At 46.0% G+C, this 22,791-nt stretch overlaps 1 protein-coding gene across 1 annotated transcript in view; it reads left to right on the top strand.

Moving 5' to 3' along the window:
* LOC126106637 (UDP-glucosyltransferase 2-like) overlaps positions 1–22,791 on the top strand; it is a 118,081-nt gene that overhangs the window by 42,482 nt on the left and 52,808 nt on the right. The window contains exons 3-4 of the mRNA XM_049912992.1: positions 9,918–10,140; positions 21,310–21,529. Of these exons, the coding sequence (XP_049768949.1) occupies positions 9,918–10,140; positions 21,310–21,529 (443 nt within the window). The remainder of the gene's footprint in view (positions 1–9,917; positions 10,141–21,309; positions 21,530–22,791) is intronic.

Below are 22,791 nucleotides of genomic sequence, written 5' to 3'. Positions count from 1 at the left end.
GATGGTCGCTTCCGTGTTTGGCGACGTCGCGGTGAACACACATTGGAAGCGTTTATTCGTCATTACCATACTGGCGTATCATCCGGCGTGATAGTACGGGGTGCCATTGGTTACACGTCTCGGTCACTTCTTGTTCGCATTGACGGCACTATGAATAGTGGACCTTACATTTCAGACGTGTTGCGACCCGTGGCTCTACCCTTCATTCGATCCCTGCGAAAGCCTATATTTCAGCAGGATAATGCAGGACCGCATGTTGCAGGTCGTGTACAGGCCTTTCTGGATACAGAAAATGTTCGACTGCTGCCCTGGCCAGCACATTCTCCAGATCTCTCACCAAATGAAAAGGTCTGGTCAATGGTGGCCGAGCAACTGGCTCGTCACAATACGCCAGTCGCTACTCTTGATGAAGTGTGGTATCGTGTTGAAGCTGCATGGGCAGCTGTACCTGTACACGCTGTCCAAGCTCTGTTTGACTCAATGCCCAGGCGTATCAAGGCCGTTATTACGCCAGAGGCGGTTGTTCTGGGTACTGATTTCTCAGGATCTATGCACCCAAATTGCGTGAAAATGTAATCACATGTCAGTTCTAGTATAATATATTTGTCCAATGAATACCCGTTTATCATCTGCTTCTTGGTGTAGCGATTTTAATGGCCAATAGTGTAGTAACCTCATTGTCCTACAGTGCCGGAATAACGTGATTATCGGTTAAAATGTTATACGTGTACCGCTATCGCAGTAACGAAATGAATAACGATACGAAAAGTAACCCCCCCCCTCCCACCCCTGAACATGTACCTTGCCATTGGTGGGGAGGCTTGCGTGGCTCAGCGATACAGATAGACGTACCGTAGGTGCAACCACAACGGAGGGGTATTTTTTAAGAGGCCAGACCAACTTGTTGTTCCTGAAGAAGGGCAGCAGCCTTTTGAGTAGTTACAGGGGCAACAGTCTGGGTGATTGATTGATCTGGCCTTGTAACATCAACCAAAATGGCCTTGCTGTGTTGGTACTGCGTACGGCTGAAAGCAGGTGGTAACTACAGCCGTAATGTTTCCAGAGGGCATGAAGCTCTACTGTATGATTAAATGATGATCGCATCCTCTTAGGTAAAATATTCCGGATGTAAAATAGTCCCCCATTCGGATCTCCGGGCAGGGACTACTCAGGAGGACATCATCAGGAGAAAGAAAACTGGTGTTCAACGGATTGGTGCGTGGAATGTTAGATCCCTTGCAGGAATGGTAGAAAATTTAAAAAGGGATTCATAGGTTAAAGTAGATATAGTGGGAATTAGTGAAGTTTGGTGGCACGAGGAACAGAACTTCTGGTCAGGTGAATACAGAGTTATAAATACAAAAATAGTTGTAACGCAACAGTAGGTTTAATGATAAGTAACGAACTAGGAGCGCGAACAGTATAGTTAACGCATTATTGTAGCCAAGATAGATACGAAGTCCACACCCACCACAGTAGTTAATATGCCAACTAGCTCTGCAGATGAGTAAGAGATTGAGGGAATGTATGATGAGATAAAAGAAATTATTCAGATAGTGAAGGGAGACGAAAATTTAATAGTCATGGGGGACTTGAATTCTATAGTAGGAGAACGAAGAGAGGGAAAAGTAGCAGGTGAATACGGACCGGGGGTAATGAATGAAACAGGAAGTTGCCTGGTAGAATTTTGCACTTAGCTCTTGGTTTAAGAATCATGAGAGAAGGCTGTATACGTGGAAGAGATCTTTAGACACCAGAAGGTTTCAGAATTATTATATAATGGTTAGATAGAGATGTGGGGAAAAGAATTTAACTGTAAGTCATATCCAGGGTCACATGTGGACTTTGACCATAATTTATTGGTTCTGGAGCGTCATTCCATTATGTTACAACGAGAATAGTATGTGGCGTAACGTTACCAATGATTATGTTACTTGCCGGCCGGTGTGGCCAAGCGGTTCTAGACGCTTCAATCGGGAACCGCGCTACCGCTACGGTCGCAGGTTCGAATCCTGCTTCAGGCATGGATGTGTTTGATGTCCTTATGTTTAAGTGGTTCTCAGTTCTAGTGGAATGATGACCTCAGATGTTAAGTCCCATAGTGCTCAGAGACATTTGAACCATTATGTTACCTCCGTACCGCAGTCCAATAACGTTATTCAGACCAAATAACGTTAGTTCTATTTTGTTACTATTTCGTTACCTTCTGGAACGTAATTCAATTTAGTTTTAGCAACAACGTCATTTGACATAACGTTACTCGCTCTTGATCCGCATTTCCGTTCCAGTCCAGGCCAGTTTCGTTATTAGATACTTGGTATGAAACACAACTCGAAAAAAAAAAAAAAAAAACGTTGTAGCCCACTACACACATCAACATGTTTTGCATCACCTCCGTTCCGAGAGATCAGGAACCTGTACAGAAAATTGGAACAGAGATCAACATAAACATCATTTCCACCCATCTTTTTTGCTCATGAAAACCACACATTGGATATTGTACCACCATACAGTGAAACCCTGAGAGGTGGTGCTCCAGATTGCTGTACACATCGGTGCCTCTAATACCCAGGAGCGCGTCATCTTGCATTGATGCATGCCTGTATTCGTCGTGGCATACTATCCACAAGTTCGTCAAGGCACTGTTGGTCCAGATTGTCCCACTCCTCAACGGCGATTCGGCTTAGATCCCTCAGAGTGGTTGGTAGGTCACGTCGACCGCAAACAGCACTTTTCAATCTATGCCAGGCATGTTCGATGGAGTTCATGTCTGGAGAACATGCTACCCACTCTAGTCGAGCGATGTCTCTATCCTGAAGGAAGTCATTCTCAAAATTGTGCACGATGGGGGCGCGAATTGTCGTCCATGAATGCCAAGCCAATATGCTGCCGATGTGGCTGCACTATCGGTCGGAGGAGGCATTCCATGACCGCCACCGGCGTACGTCGGCCCCACATAATGCCACCCCAAAACAGCGGGGAACCTCCACCTTGCTGCACTCGCTGAACAGTGTGTCTAAGGCGTTCTGCCTGACCGGATTGCCTCCAAACACGTCTCCGACGATTATCTGGTTGAAGGCATACGCGACGCTCATGGGTGAAGAGAACGTGATGCCAATCCTCAGCGGTTCATTCGGCATGTTGTTGGGCCCATCTGTACCGCACTACATGGTGTCGTGGATATAAAGCTGGTCCTCGCCATGGACGTCGGGAGTGAAGTTGCACATCATGCAGCCTACTGCGCACAATTTGAGTCGTAACAGACGTCCTGTGGCTGCACGAAAACCACTATTCAGTATGGTGACGTTGCTGTCAGCATTCCTACGAGCCATAGTCCGTAGATAGCGGTCATCTACTGCGGTAGTAGCCCTTGCGCGACCTGAACGAGGCATGTCCTCGACAGTTCCTGCCTCTCTGTTTCTCCTCCATGTCCCAACATCACTCTGGGTCACTCCGAGACGTCTTGACACATCCCTTATTGAGAGCCCTTCCTGGTACAAAGTAACAATGCGGACGCGATCGAACCGCGGTATTGACTGCCTAGGCATGGTTGAACCACAGATAATACGAGCCGTGTACTTCCTTCCTGGTGGAATTAGTGGAACTGATCGGCAGTCGGGCCCCTTCCGTCTAATAGGCCATGCTCATGCATGGTTGTTTACAGCTTTGGGTGGGTTTAGTGACATCTCTGAACAATCAAAGAGACTGTGTCTGTGATACAATATCCACTAACGTCTATCTTCAGGAGTTCTCGGAACCGGGGTGATGCAAAACTTTTTTGATGTGTGTATTTCGTTAAGATTCGGACCCCTGATCGCTACGGCCTCAAGGCTGGCCAACCGCTGCGCTGCGCAATCGCCTCTGTTCAGCGCAACGTCAGCTTCGATGTAATAAAGTCAATGACACACTTTCCTTTGTTTCTCTGCACGCTCTGGCGTGAGTCAGCCCTTGATCGATCTGACATATTACAACCCCTGCCCTCAAGGGGCTGTAACAGTACATATAAATGGATTGTTAGTTAACTGAATTTTCATTCTCAAAAAGTTATGCTATCTCTGTAGCACGTAATTTTCCACATGAAACTTAATTCCAAGATTCTAATTTGCACATAAAAATTCCACTCGATAATTACAAAAAGAGAGTCTGCGAAATCCATTGCTGGGATGCACATTTTTCTTATGACCACTCAGAGCACATTTTCATATACAATAAAATTTTTGTATTTCATTGGAGAAAAAGACGTTTCCACATCATAGCTGTCCCGAATTTCTGCTTGTGGATGACGCTCTTGTTCGATAGCAGAACCGTGATCACTGTCTGTTGTAAAATCATCACCCTTTTCGTCTATTTCTTGCTCTATCGCTGACACCTTCCTCCACTCACAAGCTAACAATATCGTCAAGCTCGTGAAAGTTAAAACTGATACGTTGTTCAAGCGAACACACTATGTACTACACGGTACCGTACTGAATGAAAAAGGTACGTAGTTCACGAGGCGCTGTCTAGAAGACCTGTCAATAACACGTGTAAACAACAAACAAAGAAGGCGATAACCGAACCGACAACAAAACATTTTAGGGTGGGCAATTTAAGGGGGCTAGGGAGAGTACTTAACTTAATCATAGCTAACACTTGGTTTAAGAATCATGATAGAAGGTTGTATACATGGAAGAACCCTGGAGATACTAAAAGGTATCAGATAGATTATATAATGGTAAGACAGAGATTTAGGAACCAGGTTTTAAATTGTAAGACATTTCCGGGGGCAGATGTGGACTCTGACCACAATCTATTGGTTATTACCTGTAGATTAAAACTGAAGAAACTTGAAAAAGGTGGGAATTTAAGGAGATGGGACCTGGATAAACTGAAAGAACCAGAGGTTGTACAGAGTTTCAGGGAGAGCATAAGGGAACAATTGACAGGAATGGGGGAAAGAAATACAGTAGAAGAAGAATGGGTAGCTTTGAGGGATGAAGTAGTGAAGGCAGCAGAGGATCAAGTAGGTAAAAAGACGAGGGCTAGTAGAAATCCTTGGGTAACAGAAGAAATATTGAATTTAATTGATGAAAGGAGAAAATATAAAAATGCAGTAAATGAAGCACGCAAAAAAGAATACAAACGTCTCAAAAATGAGATCGACAGGAAGTGCAAAATGGCTAAGCAGGGATGGCTAGAGGACAAATGTAAGGATGTAGAGGCTTATCTCACTAGGGGTAAGATAGATACTGTCTACAGGAAACTTAAAGAGACCTTTGGAGATAAGAGAACCACTTGTATGAACATCAAGAGCTCAGATGGAAACCCAGTTCTAAACAAAGAAGGAAAAGCAGAAAGGTGGAAGGAGGATATAGAGGGTCTATACAAGGGCGATGCACTTGAGGACAATATTATGGAAATGGAAGAGGATGTAGATGAAGATGAAATGGGAGATACGATACTGCGTGAAGAGTTTGACAGAGCACTGAAAGACCTGAGTCGAAACAAGGCCCCCGGAGTAGACAACATTCAATTGGAACTACTGACGGCCTTGGGAGAGCCAGTCCTGACAAAACTCTACCATCTGGTGAGCAAGATGTATGAAACAGGCGAAATACCCTCAGACTTCAAGAAGAATATAATAATTCCAATCCCAAAGAAAGCAGGTGTTGACAGATGTGAAAATTACCGGACAATCAGCTTAATAAGCCACAGCTGCAAAGTACTAACACGAATTCTTTACAGACGAATGGAAAAACTAGTAGAAGCCGACGTCGGGGAAGATCAGTTTGGATTCCGTAGAAATACTGGAACACGTGAGACAATACTGACCTTACGACTAATCTTAGAAGAAAGATTAAGGAAAGGCAAACCTACGTTTCTAGCATTTGTAGACTTAGAGAAAGCTTTTGACAATGTTGACTGGAATACTCTCTTTCAATTTCTAAAGGTGGCAGGGGTAAAATACAGGGAGCGAAAGGCTATATACAATTTGTACAGAAAGCACATGGCAGTTATAAGAGTCGAGGGACATGAAAGGGAAGCAGTGGTTGGGAAGGGAGTAAGACAGGGTTGTAGCCTCTCCCCGATGTTATTCAATCTGTATATTGAGCAAGCAGTAAAGGAAACAAAAGAAAAATTTGGAGTAGGTATTAAAATCCATGGAGAAGAAATAAAAACTTTGAGGTTCGCCGGTGACATTGTAATTCTGTCAGAGACAGCAAAGGACTTGGAAGAGCAGTTGAACGGAATGGATGGTGTCTTGAAGGGAGGATATAAGATGAACATCAACAAAAGCAAAACGAGGATAATGGAATGTAGTCGAATTAAGTCGGGTGATGCTGAGGGAATTAGATTAGAAAATGAGACACTTAAAGTAGTAAAGGAGTTTTGCTATTTGGGGAGCAAAATAACTGATGATGGTCGAAGTAGAGAGGATATTAAATGTAGACTGGCAATGGCAAGGAAAGCGTTTCTGAAGAAGAGAAATTTGTTAACATCGAGTATAGATTTAAGTGTCAGGAAGTCATTTCTGAAAGTATTTGTATGGAGTGTAGCCATGTATGGAAGTGAAACATGGACGGTAAATAGTTTAGACAAGAAGAGAATAGAAGCTTTCGAAATGTGGTGCTACAGAAGAATGCTGAAGATTAGATGGGTAGATCACGTAACTAATGAGGAAGTATTGAATAGGATTGGGGAGAAGAGAAGTTTGTGGCACAACTTGACCAGAAGAAGGGATCGGTTGGTAGGACATGTTCCGAGGCATCAAGGGATCACCAATTTAGTATTGGAGGGCAGTGTGGAGGGTAAAAATCGTAGGGGGAGACCAAGAGATGAATACACTAAGCAGATTCAGAAGGATGTAGGTTGCAGTAGGTACTGGGAGATGAAGCAGCTTGCACAGGATAGAGTAGCATGGAGAGCTGCATCAAACCAGTCTCAGGACTGAAGACCACAACAACATCAGGGAGAGTACATCTACATCTGCATTACATGGATACTCTCAAAATCACATTTAAGTGCCTGGCACAGGGTTCATCGAACCACCTTCCCACTTCTCTATTATTCCAATGTCATACAGCGTGCGGAACGAGCTTTGATTTCCCTTGTTTTATCATGGTGATGGTTTCTCCGTATGGAGGTCGGCGTCAACAAAATATTTTCGCATTCGGAGGAGGAAGCTGGTTATTGGAATTTCGTGAGAAGATTCCTCCGCGACGGAAAACGCCTTTCTTTTAATGATATCCACCCCAAATCCTGTGTCAATGCAGTGACACTCTCATATTTCGCGATAGTACAAAACGTGCTGCCCTTCTTTGAACTTTTTCTCTCTACTCCGTCAATCTTATCTGGTAACGATCCCACACCGCACAACACTACTGTAAAAGAGGACGGACAAGCGTAGTATAGGCAGTCTCCTTAATAGATCTAATACATTTCCTGTCCTTCCAATAAAACGCAGTCTTTGGTTAGCCTTCCGCACAACAGTTCCTGTGTGTTCCTTCCAATTTAAGTTGTTTGTAATTGTAATTCCTAGCTATTTAGTTGAATTTATGGCCTTTAGGTTTGACTGATTTAACGTGAAACCGATTTAACAGATTCCTTTTAGCACTCATGTGGATGGCCTCACACTTTTCGTTATTTAGGATCAGTTACCAATTACCAGTTTTCGCATCAACCAAAGACGGCTGCTCAGATTTTCTCCCGAACCGTTTATATAGCAAGGGTCTATAACACTGCCTTGGGGAACGCCAGAAATCACCTATGTTTTACTCCATGACTTCCCGTCAATTATTACGAACTGTGACCTCTCTGACAGGAAATTACGTATCCTGATGACGATGGTGTTTGGTTTGTGGGGCGCTCAACTGCGCGGTTATCAGCGCACGTACAGATTACCAATCTTTGAGCAGTCCACTTTCATGAATGATGATGAAATAATGATGAGGACAACACAAATACCCAGTCATCTCAAGGCTGATGAAAATCCCTGACCCCGCCGGGAATCGAACCCGAGATCCCGTGCTCGGGAATCGTGAACGCGACAGCTAGACCACGAGATGCGGTCATCACGAATCCAATCACATAACTGAGTCGATATTCCATAAGCCGGGAATCGAACCCGGGATCCCGTGCTCGGGAATTGTGAACGCGACCGCTAGACCACGAGATAGGGACATCACAAATCCAGTCACATAACTGAGTCTATATTCCATAAGCACGCAATTTCACTACAAACCGCTTGTGTGGTACAGTGTCAAAAGCCTTCCAGAAATCCATAAATACGGAAGCAATTTGAAATCCCATGTCGATAGCGCTCAACACTTCGCGAGAGTAAAGAGCTAATTGTGTTTCACAAGAACGATGTTTTCTAAATCCGTGTTGACTGTGTGTCAATAGTATAGAAGCATTCCGCCACAGCTGACATCGTGGAGTGAGTTCGAAAGTTTCGAGCGTTCTCAGAGACCACATCGAGGGAGTTAAAGGCTAGATCAGTTACCTATCAACAGCGTGTGCAAGTCGAAGTAAATGGGAGGCTAAATGGGAGGCTACTGCTGAGTTATTTGGTTGCTGAAGGGGAAAAGCTGCAAAATGTTCATTAAACTTAAGAAACTAGCACCTGATAAACCACTGGTACTGCAAGTGATAAAGTCTGTTGAGAGTTCGCGCTTACGGCCTATGCAATGACATATGCGGTTGGATAGAAAGTTTTCTAACAGACAGGGAGCAGTATGTCATCCTGAACGGGGTAACTTCAACAGAAACAAGAGTAACTTCAGGTGCGCCCCAGGGCAGCGTAATAGGTCCTCTGCTTTTTACGATTTATATAAACGATCTGGTTGATGGTACTGACAGCGGCCTTAGACTGTTTGCCGATGGTGTTGTAGTCTACAGGAAAGTTGTGAACAAATCAATGAGGATTTGCAGAAGATAAATGCATCGTATAATGACTGGCAGTTATCTCTCAATATTAGTAAGTGTAACCTACTGCGTATAACAAGGCGAAAATCCCCATTAATGTATGAGTACAAAATAAATGATCAGTCTTTGGAAGCTGTAACATCTGGGTGTGACTATTCGAAATGATCTCAGATGGAATGATCAGATTACACAAGTAACGGATATGGCGAACCCTAGATTGCAGTTTATTGGTAGAATCCTGAAGTGATGCAGTCCTTCAACGAAGGAAATAGCTTACAGTACATTAGTTCGTCCAGTCTCAGAATATTGTTCGTCTGTATGGGACCCTTACCAGTTAGGTCTGATTCAAGAGATTGAGAAGGTCCAAACAAGAGCTGGTACATTTAGCCATCACGAGAGCGTTACAAATCTCATAGAAAGTTTGAAGTGGGACACACTTGCAGATAGACGACGCGCTAAACAATCTTCACCGAGGATGTAGAGCATATATTATTGCCACCAACTTTCAAATCGCGTAATGATCATCATTCAAAGATAAGGGAAATAAGAGCTCGTACTGAGGCGTTCAGACAGTCGTTTTTCTCTCGCGCGATCCGCAAGTCGAAGAAAGGGCGGGTGGGGGGGGGGGGTGAATATACTTTGGCGTGAATTGTGCCCTCCGCCACACACCGCTTGGTGGCTAGCGGAGTATATATGTAGATATGTAGATGTAGATATAGACGTAGATGTAGAGTCTTCCAGTAGCGCTCCAGTGAAATGGACCTTGTGTCCCACCACGGCTAAATGACAAAATAAGCGTGTTTCTGAAAACCACTACAGCAAACGTCCGTACCATGGAGCACTTCGAGTGTTGAGCTAAACTAAGGGGTCAATCGACCACGCCTTATTATTCCATTCTCCTCGGACACCAGTCAATGAGTTTCTAACATATCTTGGAGATAAAGACATCACTATCTTTTTCAAAGCTGCTGAACCACCAACATCGTCAGACCTTTGCCTTCCTTTTATTGTAGGACCTGAAGGATTTTCTCGACTCTGCAAACGAAGGGGCTGTCTTCATGAGCCTGGGCAGCAACATCCGCAGCGATAAGCTTGGCGGAACCAGCAGGCGGGCCTTCCTGGAGGCCTTCCAGGAGCTGCCCCAGAAGGTGCTCTGGAAATGGGAGTCCGATTCCCTGCCCAATCAGCCGTCCAACGTCAAGATCATCAAGTGGGCTCCTCAAAACGACATTTTGGGTACGTGCACTTCATCTTCATCCACCACTCTCTATACTTACTCTATCAGGACACGTCTATTAGATCAGCAGCTATCTGACACACGGAAGACAGACGTCCCATATGACCCTTTGGAGGCGATACGATATCAGCTCGTCAAACGCATGTGTCGTCTAGCGCGACGTTTTCGACGAGCATAAACATTGTCTCTGCCGCAATGAAGAGTCACCCGAGACACTTTTCAACTCGGTAACTCTACTACTTGCCTAGTCTTGATATACTGTGACCCATGTATTGTGCAGCTATTCTCTACCCTGTTCAGAGTCGGTTAAGTCGCGACATGCTGCTCTCTGCCTCCCTCTCTATTCGTTTAGTCGGTTCCGACTCTCCGTGACCACATGAAGCACTCCAATTACTTCTGTCCTCCACTTTTTGCTCTAATATTGACCTTTTCGTTCTCTTCGCAGTCCATGGGGCTCTAAGAAGTTTCCTCCAGCAATACAATTCAAAGGCGTCCATTCTTCACCGATCTGCCATTCTAATGGTCGGTGTCTCATGTCCATACATCACAAATGGAAAGACTATACCCCTTAAAATACGGATCTTTGTTACTAACGTTATATCTCTACTCCTTAAAACCTTGCCAAGATTTGGAGTTGCATTTCTACCAAGCAGCAAGTGGCTGCAGCCACCATCAGCAGAAATCTGGGAACCGAGAAAATTAAACGTAGACACTACTTCCATTGTTTCTCATTCTATTTCTCATGAAATTATACGTGTAGTTGCTATAATTTTCGATTCCGTAACATTCAGCCTAAGACCAGCTTTTTGACTTTCTTCTTTCACCTTCAGCAAAAGTCTTTAAGTCTTCTTCAATTTCTGCCAACAGTATAGTATCATCTCGGTATCTAAGGTTGTTTATATTTATTCATGATACTTTCATCCCTGTTTCTTCTACATCTAGCCTGGCATTCGTCATTATTTGTTCTGCATACCGATTCAATGAGTAAGGTGATAATATGCAGCCTTGCCGTACTCCTCTCTGAATCTTGATCCATTTACTTGTTCCATGCATAATTCTCATCGTGGCTTCTTGGTGACAGTGTATACTGCTATTCCCATATTTTTTTAGTACTTCCCATAATTTATTGCGATCGCCACATTCAAAGACTTTGGCATAATGAATGAAGCAGAGATACACACCTTTCTGGAATTTTCATGCCTTTCCCATAATCCACCGCATGTTGGCAATTTGATCTCTGATTCCTCTTCCTTTAGGAAATCCCTCACTATACCACTATGTACTACTTGCGTCATGCGCCGCATCCAGCGGTAACTTTCGACCGCCACGCTTGACGTATTTTGAAATTAAACAGACTTTCCTTGACTTTAGCTGCTCACTCTGCCATCTGCACAGTGGGGTACTTAGCCGACTTCTGGCAACACTGGTACCCAACGCATATACTGTATCTGTGCGGGACAAGTTAAGAAATTACATATGGCAAAATGATATAGGTAGTGAGAAATGGAGGTGAAACAGGTTTTATCTATAGTTGAAGGATACCTTGAAGCTACGTTAAGTGAAATGGGCGAAGTTATGAGAAAAGAATACAACATGACGCTAAAGGATACTTAAGAGGTGACATTCATGAAATTGGCCGAAAATATTTTCAATTTATTCTCTATTTATTGGTAGAAGTCATGGACACTAAGTTCCCAAAGTTTCAGTGATGGAATCGCCACCGAAGTGCCTGAAAAATAATTAAATGTGTGATGTAGACTTCCCGCCAAGCTACAGTTCAATACTAGTTCTGTGAACAACGAGTCTGTGGTTAACTTTCAGGCAACCTTGCAAGGGAGACATCTAGAATGTTCTGATATGTACTCTTTTCTTTTATACGGTAGTGGAAATCGGTATATCACATCTGTAGGAAAACTGATATTATCGGTTGGAATAGTTGTGCATAGTGTACACGCAGACAAATGGTATCGCTTTTTATGTCAGTAGTACAGTGTTTAACAAGACATCAATGATTCAGGTGGTAGACGATGGAACCAACCGGCTGATATGACCGAGCTGTTCTAGGCGGCCCCTACGGTCGCAGGTTCGAATCCTGCCTCGGGCATGGATGTGTGTGATGTCTTTATGTTAGGTTTAAGTAGTTCTAAGTCTAGGGGACTGATGACCTCAGATGTTAAGTCTCATAATGTTTAGAGCCATTTTTTAATCTAGCCTACCTCTTCTTCCAGGAATTTCGGTCCATATTTGTCATTCATAGTCAATTCGGTCTTTTCTATCGAGATCATCAATTACTGCAACTACTGCTATCATCATCATTGTTATTACTACTCTTAGCAATATTGGTAGTCACGATTGGTATATTTGTTGAAGTAATTAACGTCAAAATAATATCTCAGATAGACATAACTGAACCACAAGTCGTCATCATTATATCCGGTTATATCCAGTTTCAAGTAGCATGTAGCTGGTTTTCCGATCTCTTCTTAGGACGCCCAATACTCCTTGTCCATTGAGACATACATCTGTATATTAATTTAGGTAATCGTCATTTTTTCTTTACGCCTCTGTTTTCTGAAGTATGCTTTTGGCACACAGTTCAAAACTGAACCGTAAATTTACTTTCAAATTATTTTTTTCTTAAAGAACTTACTTTATTTACTAGCGATTCATCAAGAACATTAACACATTTAATCACACTAGGTAAGCGGGGAAGCAGTTGCCAGGAAGTAACTAATGGAAACCATGAAATTACTTTTAACAAATGTGAATTTTATTCATAAAAGCTTTTTCAAAACAGATTTAAAATTATAAGCAAAACATCAAGTTACAATTTTATTTAGAGGCAGAAAGAACAATATTAACAGTATGAGACTTCGGGCTGAGAAGCTTGCCTGCTCCCTTTCAACATGGCCGTAGTCATGACCGCTCACAACAACCTCTGAAAGAGTACAAATGGTTCAAATGGCTCTGAGCACTATGGGACTTAACTGCTGTGGTCATCAGTCCCCTAAAACTTAGAACTACGTAAACCTAACTAACCTAATGACATCGCACACATCCATGCCCGAGGCAGGATTCGAACCTGTGACCGTAGCGGTCACGCGGTTCCAGACTGTACCGCCTAGAACCGCACGGCCACTCCGGCCGGCTAAAGAGTTCACTGGTACAAATCTGCAACACACCAGATTACTTTAAACTACAAAAAGAAAATTTAACAACTCACACAAACACGTAAACTATGCACCCCGTAAGAGGGATGGAAATGGTACAACACTCAAATTATTTGCCACCGAAAGTGCAATTTGTTTTCTTTTTTAAATGACTCTTACGGTTTAAGGGTGGCAATCTTATAACCTAAAATGACTATTTAAATAAAACCCATAAAATGCAGACTTATATAAAATGTACAACATGCTCTACACTAAACTCGCAAGATGATAGGCAAGATAAAACATATTTCAAGAATTCGGCCTTTAAGCAATAAATTCGTTAACACAGAATCCGACAAACATGACAGAGGCGGTTATTAACGTACGACAGACCGACAGACAGACAGACACCAACTGCCTAACAAATGCGGACGAGAGACAGACGAACAAGCTGGGGACGAGAGACTGACCGAGAAACACGTAGAAGTTAACAAGTAAATGAAACAACATATCAGCAATCACTGAACTTCTAATAAACTGCGATGTCTGGCGACGACCTGGCGCAGTACCACCAAAACGCTCTCCCGAACCGTCCGCTGCCAGCCGCTTCAACGGACACAGGAAGGCGCGCCGATCTCCCGTCTCACGGCGTCACAGCTCGCACCGGGCAGACCGATGTCGTAGGTTGCCTCCTGTTGCTCTCGTGTCGGCCGCGAAGCCACTACCCCTCGCTATACGGCGCGGCCCACTGGACTCACGTGGCGACCTCACATGCGCCGACGCTCCAGGTGGACAAGTCATCTTGTGTCCCAGTGCGCGACCGACCAACCTATCGATCCAACCGCCAATGCCCATTGCCTGAGCAAACCCGAGCAGACTGGCGGCCTAACACATGCTAGCACTCCGGACGACCGACAGACACTAACCGCCTCACCAATACGGACGAGAGACAGACCCAGACTAACTTGGCTGACCAACTGACCAGACTCGCCCAGACTGACAGACTGACCTCCTGGCAAGTTTTTTTTTTTTATTTATTGTTATTTTAACACCTGAACAACCAGGTAGGCTGGCAGCGGCATGCTACGCCGTTCTTCAGCCATAGTGGTGACAATAACAGTACAAGAACGGAGAATTAAAATGAATAGAGAAGCGGGACGTCGGACACTAAAAACACAAAACGACGTCACACACACGAGACACAGATGGCGATGATCTCCGGCGAGCGAAAGTCCACATAGCTTGTGCGAGTCCGGGGACCTGCCAAGAGGGGAAGAAGGGTGAGGGCGGGTGGGGAGGGTGGAGAGGGGAGAACAGAGATGCCAATGGCTGAGGAGATGGGAGGAGGAGTAGAAGGACAGGGGAGGGGAGGCCCGGGGGAGGAGTGGGGAGAAGGGGAGGAGGGATGGAGGGTGCCCAAAGGAACAGATACAGGAAGAGGTAGGGAGGATCAAAGTTGGTAGGTGGGGTAGATGGAGGAGAGAAGGACATCATCAGGGAGGGGGAGCTGGTGGAAGCCACCTTGGGAGAGGGTAAGGAGGGTAGAGAGATGGAGACCGGGTGGGATGTGGGAATACAGGCGTGGCAGCGGGCGGGGGTGGGAGAGGATCGGGGAGACGAGCGGGTGAGGAGGATCAAGTTTACAGGAGGTGTACAGGATCCGTATCCTTTCAAGGAAAAGGAGGAGGTGGGGGAAGGGGATGAGATCGTACAGGAGCCGCGTAGGGGAGGGGAGACGGATGCGATAGGCGAGGCGGAGAGCATGGCGTTCAAGAATGTGGAGGGATTTGTAAAAAGTAGGGGGGGGGGCGGAGATCCAAGCCGGATGGGCATAACAAAGGATAGGGCGGATGAGGGATTTATAGGTGTGGAGAATGGTGGAGGGGTCCAGACCTCACGTACGGCCGGAGAGGAACTTGAGGAGACTGAGTCGGGAGCGTGCCTTGGCTTGGATTGTCCGGAGGTGGCGGCGAGGGTGACGCCAAGGTACTTAAGGATGGGAGTGAGGGCGATAGGACGGCCATAGATGGTGATAAAGAAATCAAGGAGGCGGAAGGAAGGGGTGGTTTTGCCTACAATGATCGCCTGGGTTTTGGAGGGATTGACCTTGAGCAGCCACTGGTTGCACCAAGTGGTGAACCGGTCAAGATGAGATTGGAGAAGGTGTTGGGAGCGCTCTAAGGTGGGGGCAAGGGCAAGGAAGGCGGTGTCATTGGCAAAATGGAGAAGGTGGACGGGGGCTGAGGACGGCGGCATGTCCACCGTGTACAAAAGGTACAGAAGGGGGGAGAGGACGGAGCCTTGGGGCACACTGGCGGAGGGGAAAAAGGTGTAGGAATCTGTGTTATGGATGGTGACATAGGAAGGACGGCGGGAGAGAAAGGAGCCGATCAGACGGACGTAGTTAATGGGAAGGGCGAAGGTTTGGAGCTTGAAGAGGAGACCAGAATGCCATACGCAGTCATAAGCACGTTCGAGGTCCAGGGAGAGGAAGATTGCGGAGCGACGGGCATTAAGCTGTTCGGAAAGGAGATGAGTGAGGTGAAGGAGAAGGTCATCGGAAGAGAAGGATGGCCGAAAACCACACTGGGTAACGGGAAGGAGGCGGGGCTGGCGGAGATGCTGGAGGATGCGTCGGGTGAGGATAGATTCCAGGACCTTGCTGAAGACCGAGGTAAGGCTGATGGGACGGTAGGAGGAGACGGCGGACGGCGGTTTGCCAGGTTTAAGGAACATGAGGATACGGGAGGTTTTCCACAGGTCGGGGTAGTAACCGGTGGACAGGACTACATTGTAGAGCCTGGCCAGGGTGGAGAGGAAAGCTCCTGGCGAGCTTATAGCGCTCCTTAAATGCACGTGAACAGGCAACCTTTCCCCTTTCCCACCAGAGGGAGACACCAAAGCTGCGATCGCCACAGCGGCGCCACCGCCAGAAACGGAGGGCGACTGCTTTACACTACGAGCTGCGGCGCGCTCTTCAAAACAGCAAATTTTTACCATGGCTCAAAACCTTATTTCACAATTTGTTATCTGATCTTTGAATCTGGAACCAGCGAGAGACATTGGGAACCTCACCTTTGATGCTTCAATACTCCTTCTTCGACTGACGGTTAGAGCCCCTGAGCCATACATCAGAAGTGGCAGTGTCATCACATTATAAAATTTTAGTCCTGTTTCTTTTCCAATTTTTGGAGACGAGTGTGAATTACAGTACCTACCAATTGCTGGAATGTTTGCACTATGTTATCTTGATCACAGTGCATGATATACACTGGCGTCCAAAATTAAATAAAAAACCGAAATTCTGGGAGGTTGCATTTATTTTGCCACGAAACAGTATAATTAGTAAGGTATCAACAATATAAATAATACAGGACGTAAAAAACTGCAACATGCGTAACTGTAGACCAAAATGTTCCTCGTTTTTTTTATTTGTTTTTTTGTTTTTTTGTTTTTCAATTTATCGGATCTGCAAACACATTCCGACGACTGCTTAATGTGCTCAGTACTGGATGTGACCACCTCTGGCAGCAATACAGTCCTAATAACGACGGGGCAGCTGTGATGATGTCATTAATCTCATATTGAGGCAATGCTTCCTGCAGAGCTGCTCGCATGTCTTGGAGAGGGGTTGACAGATGCTGACATAATGGAACATGTCTCCATAGTGCATCCCAGACATGCTCTATGTGGTTCAAATCAGGAGAGCTAGCAGTGCTAGCCATGCGTGCAACATCTCCAGTTTTAAAGAAAACGTCAACCACCTGTACTGTACGAGATCGAGCATTATCGTCCGTCGATGCGAAGTGTGGGCCTGCACCACCTCGCAACGACCGCCCATGAGATACCCAAATCTCGACACGATACCTAACAGCAGTTAAACCTTGCCGATTCACCCGTACAATATCGTAAAGAGGTGATCGAGTGGTTAACCCAATCCCTGCCCACACCATTAGGGATCCTCCTCAATATCGGTCTCTTTCCACAATGTTTGGGTCCTGAAATCGTGTTCCACATTCCAACCAGATGCGAATCCATTGAGAATCACTCTCCAGACCAAATCGGGTCTCATCTGTGAAAAGAACGTTGGCCCACAGTTCGATCGTCCAGGTGGCAAATTGACGGCTCCACTTCAGACGTTCGACACGTCAGATGTACACATACGGCAGGTCCCTGACAGTAAAGGTCTCTCTGCTGAAGCCTTCTGTTCATCATTGGCCTCGGTGCAACACGTCCATTGGATGCTGCCAGGTCAGAAGCCAGCTGCTGTGCAGTGCAGTTTCGGTCTCTACAAACTTTCGCCACATCCAAGAAACAACAGAACGATTCACATGAAGCCATCAGGCCACATCAGTTTGCAACTGTCCTGATTCCATTCTTGAATATGGCCCTCCATTGCAGAGAGTCTGGTAGGTACCTTCTCTGTGCCATACTGCACCGTCTGTCTACACACTGACTGTGGATGTGGGACTTCCTGGCAAACACTATGCTGTTGATATGTGCCCTGACGTCATCGTTGGCATGACTGTCCGTTGACCTCAATGTTACCTTCCCTGCAGAACACGATCGTATGGATATCTGTTGACAGTCTGTATGATCACAACGCGATTTGCCCATCCGGCTAGCCGCGCGGTTTAACGCGCTACTTCCCGAACGGGAAGGCGTGCCGGTCCCCGGCACGAATCCGCCTGGCGGATCAGTGTCGAGGTCTGGTGTGCTGGCCTGCTTGTGGATGGTTTTTAAGGCAGTTTTCCATCTGCCTCGCCGAATGCGGGCTGGTTCCCCTTATTCAGCCTCAGCTACACTGTGTTGGCGACTGCTGCACAAACACCATTTCCACGTACGCGTACACCACAGTTATTCTGCCACGCAAACAGTTGGGGTTAGACTCGTCTGGTATGAGACGTTCACGGGAGGTCCACTAGAGGCCGAACCTCGCAATAACCCTGCGCCTGGGTTCAGTGTGGGGCAGCGGTGGAGTGGGTGGTCTGCTGTGGCCTGTTGCGGGGTTGTGGACCACTGAGGGCTACAGCTGGATGTCTGGGTCCACAGTTGAAACCCAACATGCTCTACAGAGTGTAGACATGTTGCCTTCGCCTGCTGCATCACCAGATCTGTCTCCAATCGAGCACATCAGCGGACGACAACCCCGCAAATGCAAGAAGCATGGACCTCCGTGCCACCAACTGACATCTGTCACCTCTACAGCTCAGTGCATGCTCGTTTACATGCTTCCATGCTTGCATTCGACATTCTGGCGGTTCTACATCTACATCTACATGGTTACTCTGCAATTCACACTTACGTGCCTGGCTGAGGGTTCATCGAGCCATTTTCATACTACTTCTCCACCATTCTACTCTCGAATGGCGCGTGGGAAAAAGGAACACCTAAATCTTTCCGTTCGAACTCTGATTACTCTTATTTTATTATGATGATCATTTCTCCCTACGTAGGTGGGTGTCATCAAAATACACTCCTGGAAATTGAAATAAGAACACCGTGAATTCATTGTCCCAGGAAGGAGAAACTTTATTGACACATTCCTGGGGTCAGATACATCACATGATCACACTGACAGAACCATAGGCACATAGACACAGGCAACAGAGCATGCACAATGTCGGCACTAGTACAGTGTATATCCACCTTTCGCAGCAATGCAGGCTGCTATTCTCCCATGGAGACGATCGTAGAGATGCTGGATGTAGTCCTGTGGAACGGCTTGCCATGCCATTTCCACCTGGCGCCTCAGTTGGACCAGCGTTCGTGCTGGACGTGCAGACCGCGTGAGACGACGCTTCATCCAGTCCCAAACATGCTCAATGGGGGACAGATCCGGAGATCTTGCTGGCCAGGGTAGTTGACTTACACCTTCTAGAGCACGTTGGGTGGCACGGGATACATGCGGACGTGCATTGTCCTGTTGGAACAGCAAGTTCCCTTGCCGGTCTAGGAATGGTAGAACGATGGGTTCGATGACGGTTTGGATGTACCGTGCACTATTCAGTGTCCCCTCGACGATCACCAGTGGTGTACGGCCAGTGTAGGAGATGGCTCCCCACACCATGATGCCGGGTGTTGGCCCTGTGTGCCTCGGTCGTATGCAGTCCTGATTGTGGCGCTCACCTGCACGGCGCCAAACACGCATACGACCATCATTGGCACCAAGGCAGAAGCGACTCTCATCGCTGAAGACGACACGTCTCCATTCGTCCCTCCATTCACGCCTGTCGCGACACCACTGGAGGCGGGCTGCACGATGTTGGGGCGTGAGCGGAAGACGGCCTAACGGTGTGCGGGACCGTAGCCCAGCTTCATGGAGACGGTTGCGAATGGTCCTCGCCGATACCCCAGGAGCAACAGTGTTCCTAATTTGCTGGGAAGTGGCGGTGCGGTCCCCTACGGCACTGCGTAGGATCCTACGGTCTTGGCGTGCATCCGTGCGTCGCTGCGGTCCGGTCCCAGGTCGACGGGCACGTGCACCTTCCGCCGACCACTGGCGACAACATCGATGTACTGTGGAGACCTCACGCCCCACGTGTTGAGCAATTCGGCGGTACGTCCACCCGGCCTCCCGCATGCCCACTATACGCCCTCGCTCAAAGTCCGTCAACTGCACATACGGTTCACGTCCACGCTGTCGCGGCATGCTACCAGTGTTAAAGACTGCGATGGAGCTCCGTATGCCACGGCAAACTGGCTGACACTGACGGCGGCGGTGCACAAATGCTGCGCAGCTAGCGCCATTCGACGGCCAACACCGCGGTTCCTGGTGTGTCCGCTGTGCCGTGCGTGTGATCATTGCTTGTACAGCCCTCTCGCAGTGTCCGGAGCAAGTATGGTGGGTCTGACACACCGGTGTCAATGTGTTCTTTTTTCCATTTCCAGGAGTGTATTTTCGCATTCGGAAGAGAAAGTTGGTGATACAAATTTCGTAAACAGATCTCGCCTTTGTTTCAGTGACTGCCACCCCAACTCGCGTATCATATCAGTGACACTCTCACCCCTATTGCCCGATAACACGAAACGAGCTGCCCTTCTTTGCACTTTTCGATGTCCTCCGTCAATACTACCTGGTAAGGATCCCACATTGTGCAGCAATATTCCAGCAGAGGACGAACAAGCGTAATGTAGGCTGTCTCTTTAGTGGGTTTATCGCATCTTCTAAGTGTTCTGCCAACAAAGCGCAGTCTTTGTTTCGCCTTCCCCACAATACTATCTATGTGGTTGCTCGTAATTGTAATTCTTAGGTATTTAGTAGAATTGATAGCCCTTAGATTTGTGCGATTTATGGTATACCCAAAATTTATCAGTACCCATGTGGATGACCTCGCACTTTTCGTTGTTTAGCGCCAATTGCCGCTTTCCGTACCATACAGAAATACTCTCTAGATCATTTTGTAATTGGAATTGATCGTCTTATGATTTTACTAGACGGTCAATTACAGCGTCATTTGCAAACAATCTAAGGGGGCAGCTCAGATTATCACCTAGATCATTTATGTAAATCAGGAACAGCAGAGGGCCGGTGACACTACCTTGAGGAACGCCAGATATCACTTCTGTTCTATTCGATGATTTACTCTCTATCACTACGAACTGTGACCTCTCTGAGAGGAAATCACGAATCCAGTCACACAACTGAGACGATACTCCATATGCACGCAATTTGATTAATAGTCGCTTGTGAGGAACAGTATCAAAAGCTTTCTGAAAATCTAGGAATATGGAATCGATCTGAGATCCCTTGTCGACAGCACTCATTACGCCGGATATTAATGTACCAGTATTTCACTTTCGCAATGGTTTATCTCACGCTTATATGAACATGCTAATCACTTATGTTTCCTAGACGAATGTATTCCAGGAATTTCATTACATAACTATATTTTTGGTGTTGCGATTGTTTTGTCAGTGTATTTGAACTGCTTTTCCGGCATCCTTTCCAGCCATCTCAGTCGTTCCACTAGAATATGTCCCGATGTATGCCAATGTGAAACTGTTTCTCATTTTCAGCGCACCCCAATGTGAAGGTGTTCATAAGCCATGGGGGGATGCTGAGTACCATGGAGGCGGTGTACCATGGCGTCCCCATAGTTGGTGTCCCATTCATGGCGGACCAGTACCCCAACCTGCGCAGAAACGTGGCCAGGGGTACAGCTGTCGAACTGGACACACTGAGGTTGACCAAGGAGTCCGTCTTGGATGCGCTCAACAAAGTTCTCCACGACCCCAGGTATCGGTCTCAAAACATATACCACCTCATACGAAGATCCTGCCATGGTGTCACTTCTGTCTGCAATTTCTTGAAACATCGCATATAAATATATAACTCTATCCTACGGTATAGTGCAATGCTCAAGTATTACGTTTGTGCTTAAGTTCATTGCGTTTTTCTATTGCATGTTGATATTCCACTTTCTATAGGTTTATGTATCGACTGCCATTTCACTGCTGCTATTTCAGTTTACGTTTAGTCCTTTTGTTATTTGAAGGTAGTGAGTGGAATTGTGGACGCTAGAAGACCGAGTGCCAAGTGGAAAATTTGGAACATTTCCGACATGTTCTTTTGTGTGAATTCAGTAGAGAGATGACAGCAGCGGAGGCAACTAGGAACATTTGCGCCGTATATGCGGATAATGACAGTAGAGAGAGAATGGAGATAAAATATTTTCTCTTTGTAAAGAGGACCGTTTTGAGATTCGTGACTTTCCAAGTTCAGGAAGACCCTCAGGGTGTTGTTTGACCAATGGGAGAGCAGGACTTAAAGGAGGATTTAAGCTGTTCCTTATCTATATTAACGATTTTGGAGACAATCTGAGCAGCCTTCTTCGGTTGTTTGCAGATGACGCTGTCGTTTATCGACTAATAAAGTCATCAGAAGACCAAAACAAACTGCAAAACGATTTAGAAAAGATATCTTAATGATGCGAAAAATGGCAGTTGACCCTAAATAACGAAAAGTATGAGGTCATCCACGTGAGGTCTAGAAGGAACTCGTTAAACTTCGGTAACACGATAAATCAGTTTAACCTAAAAGCCGTAAATTCAACTAAATACCTAGGTACTACAATTACGAACAACTTAAATTGGAAGGAACACAGTAAATGTTGTGGGGAAGGCTAACCAAAGACTGCGTTTTATTGGCAGAACACTTAGAAAATGTAACAGACTGACTACACTAGCTTATCCGTCCTCTTTTAGAATACTGCTGCGTGGTGTGGGATCCTGACGGAGTACATCGAAAACGTTCAAAGGACGGAAGCACGTTTAGTATTATCGCGAAATATGGGAGAGAGTGTCACAGAAATGATACAGGGTTTGGGCTGGACATCATTAAAAGAAAGGCGTTTTTCGTTGCGACGGAATCTTCTCACGAAATTCCAATCACCAACTTTCTCCTCTGAATGCGAAAATATTTTGTTGACACCGATGTACATAGGGAGGAACGATCACCAAGATAAAATAAGGGAAATCAGAGCTTGTACGGAAAGATAA

The sequence above is a fragment of the Schistocerca cancellata genome, chromosome 10 (assembly GCF_023864275.1).
Source record: "Schistocerca cancellata isolate TAMUIC-IGC-003103 chromosome 10, iqSchCanc2.1, whole genome shotgun sequence".
Taxonomy (NCBI): domain Eukaryota; kingdom Metazoa; phylum Arthropoda; class Insecta; order Orthoptera; family Acrididae; genus Schistocerca; species Schistocerca cancellata.
This window is presented reverse-complemented; position numbering and strand designations above follow the sequence as displayed.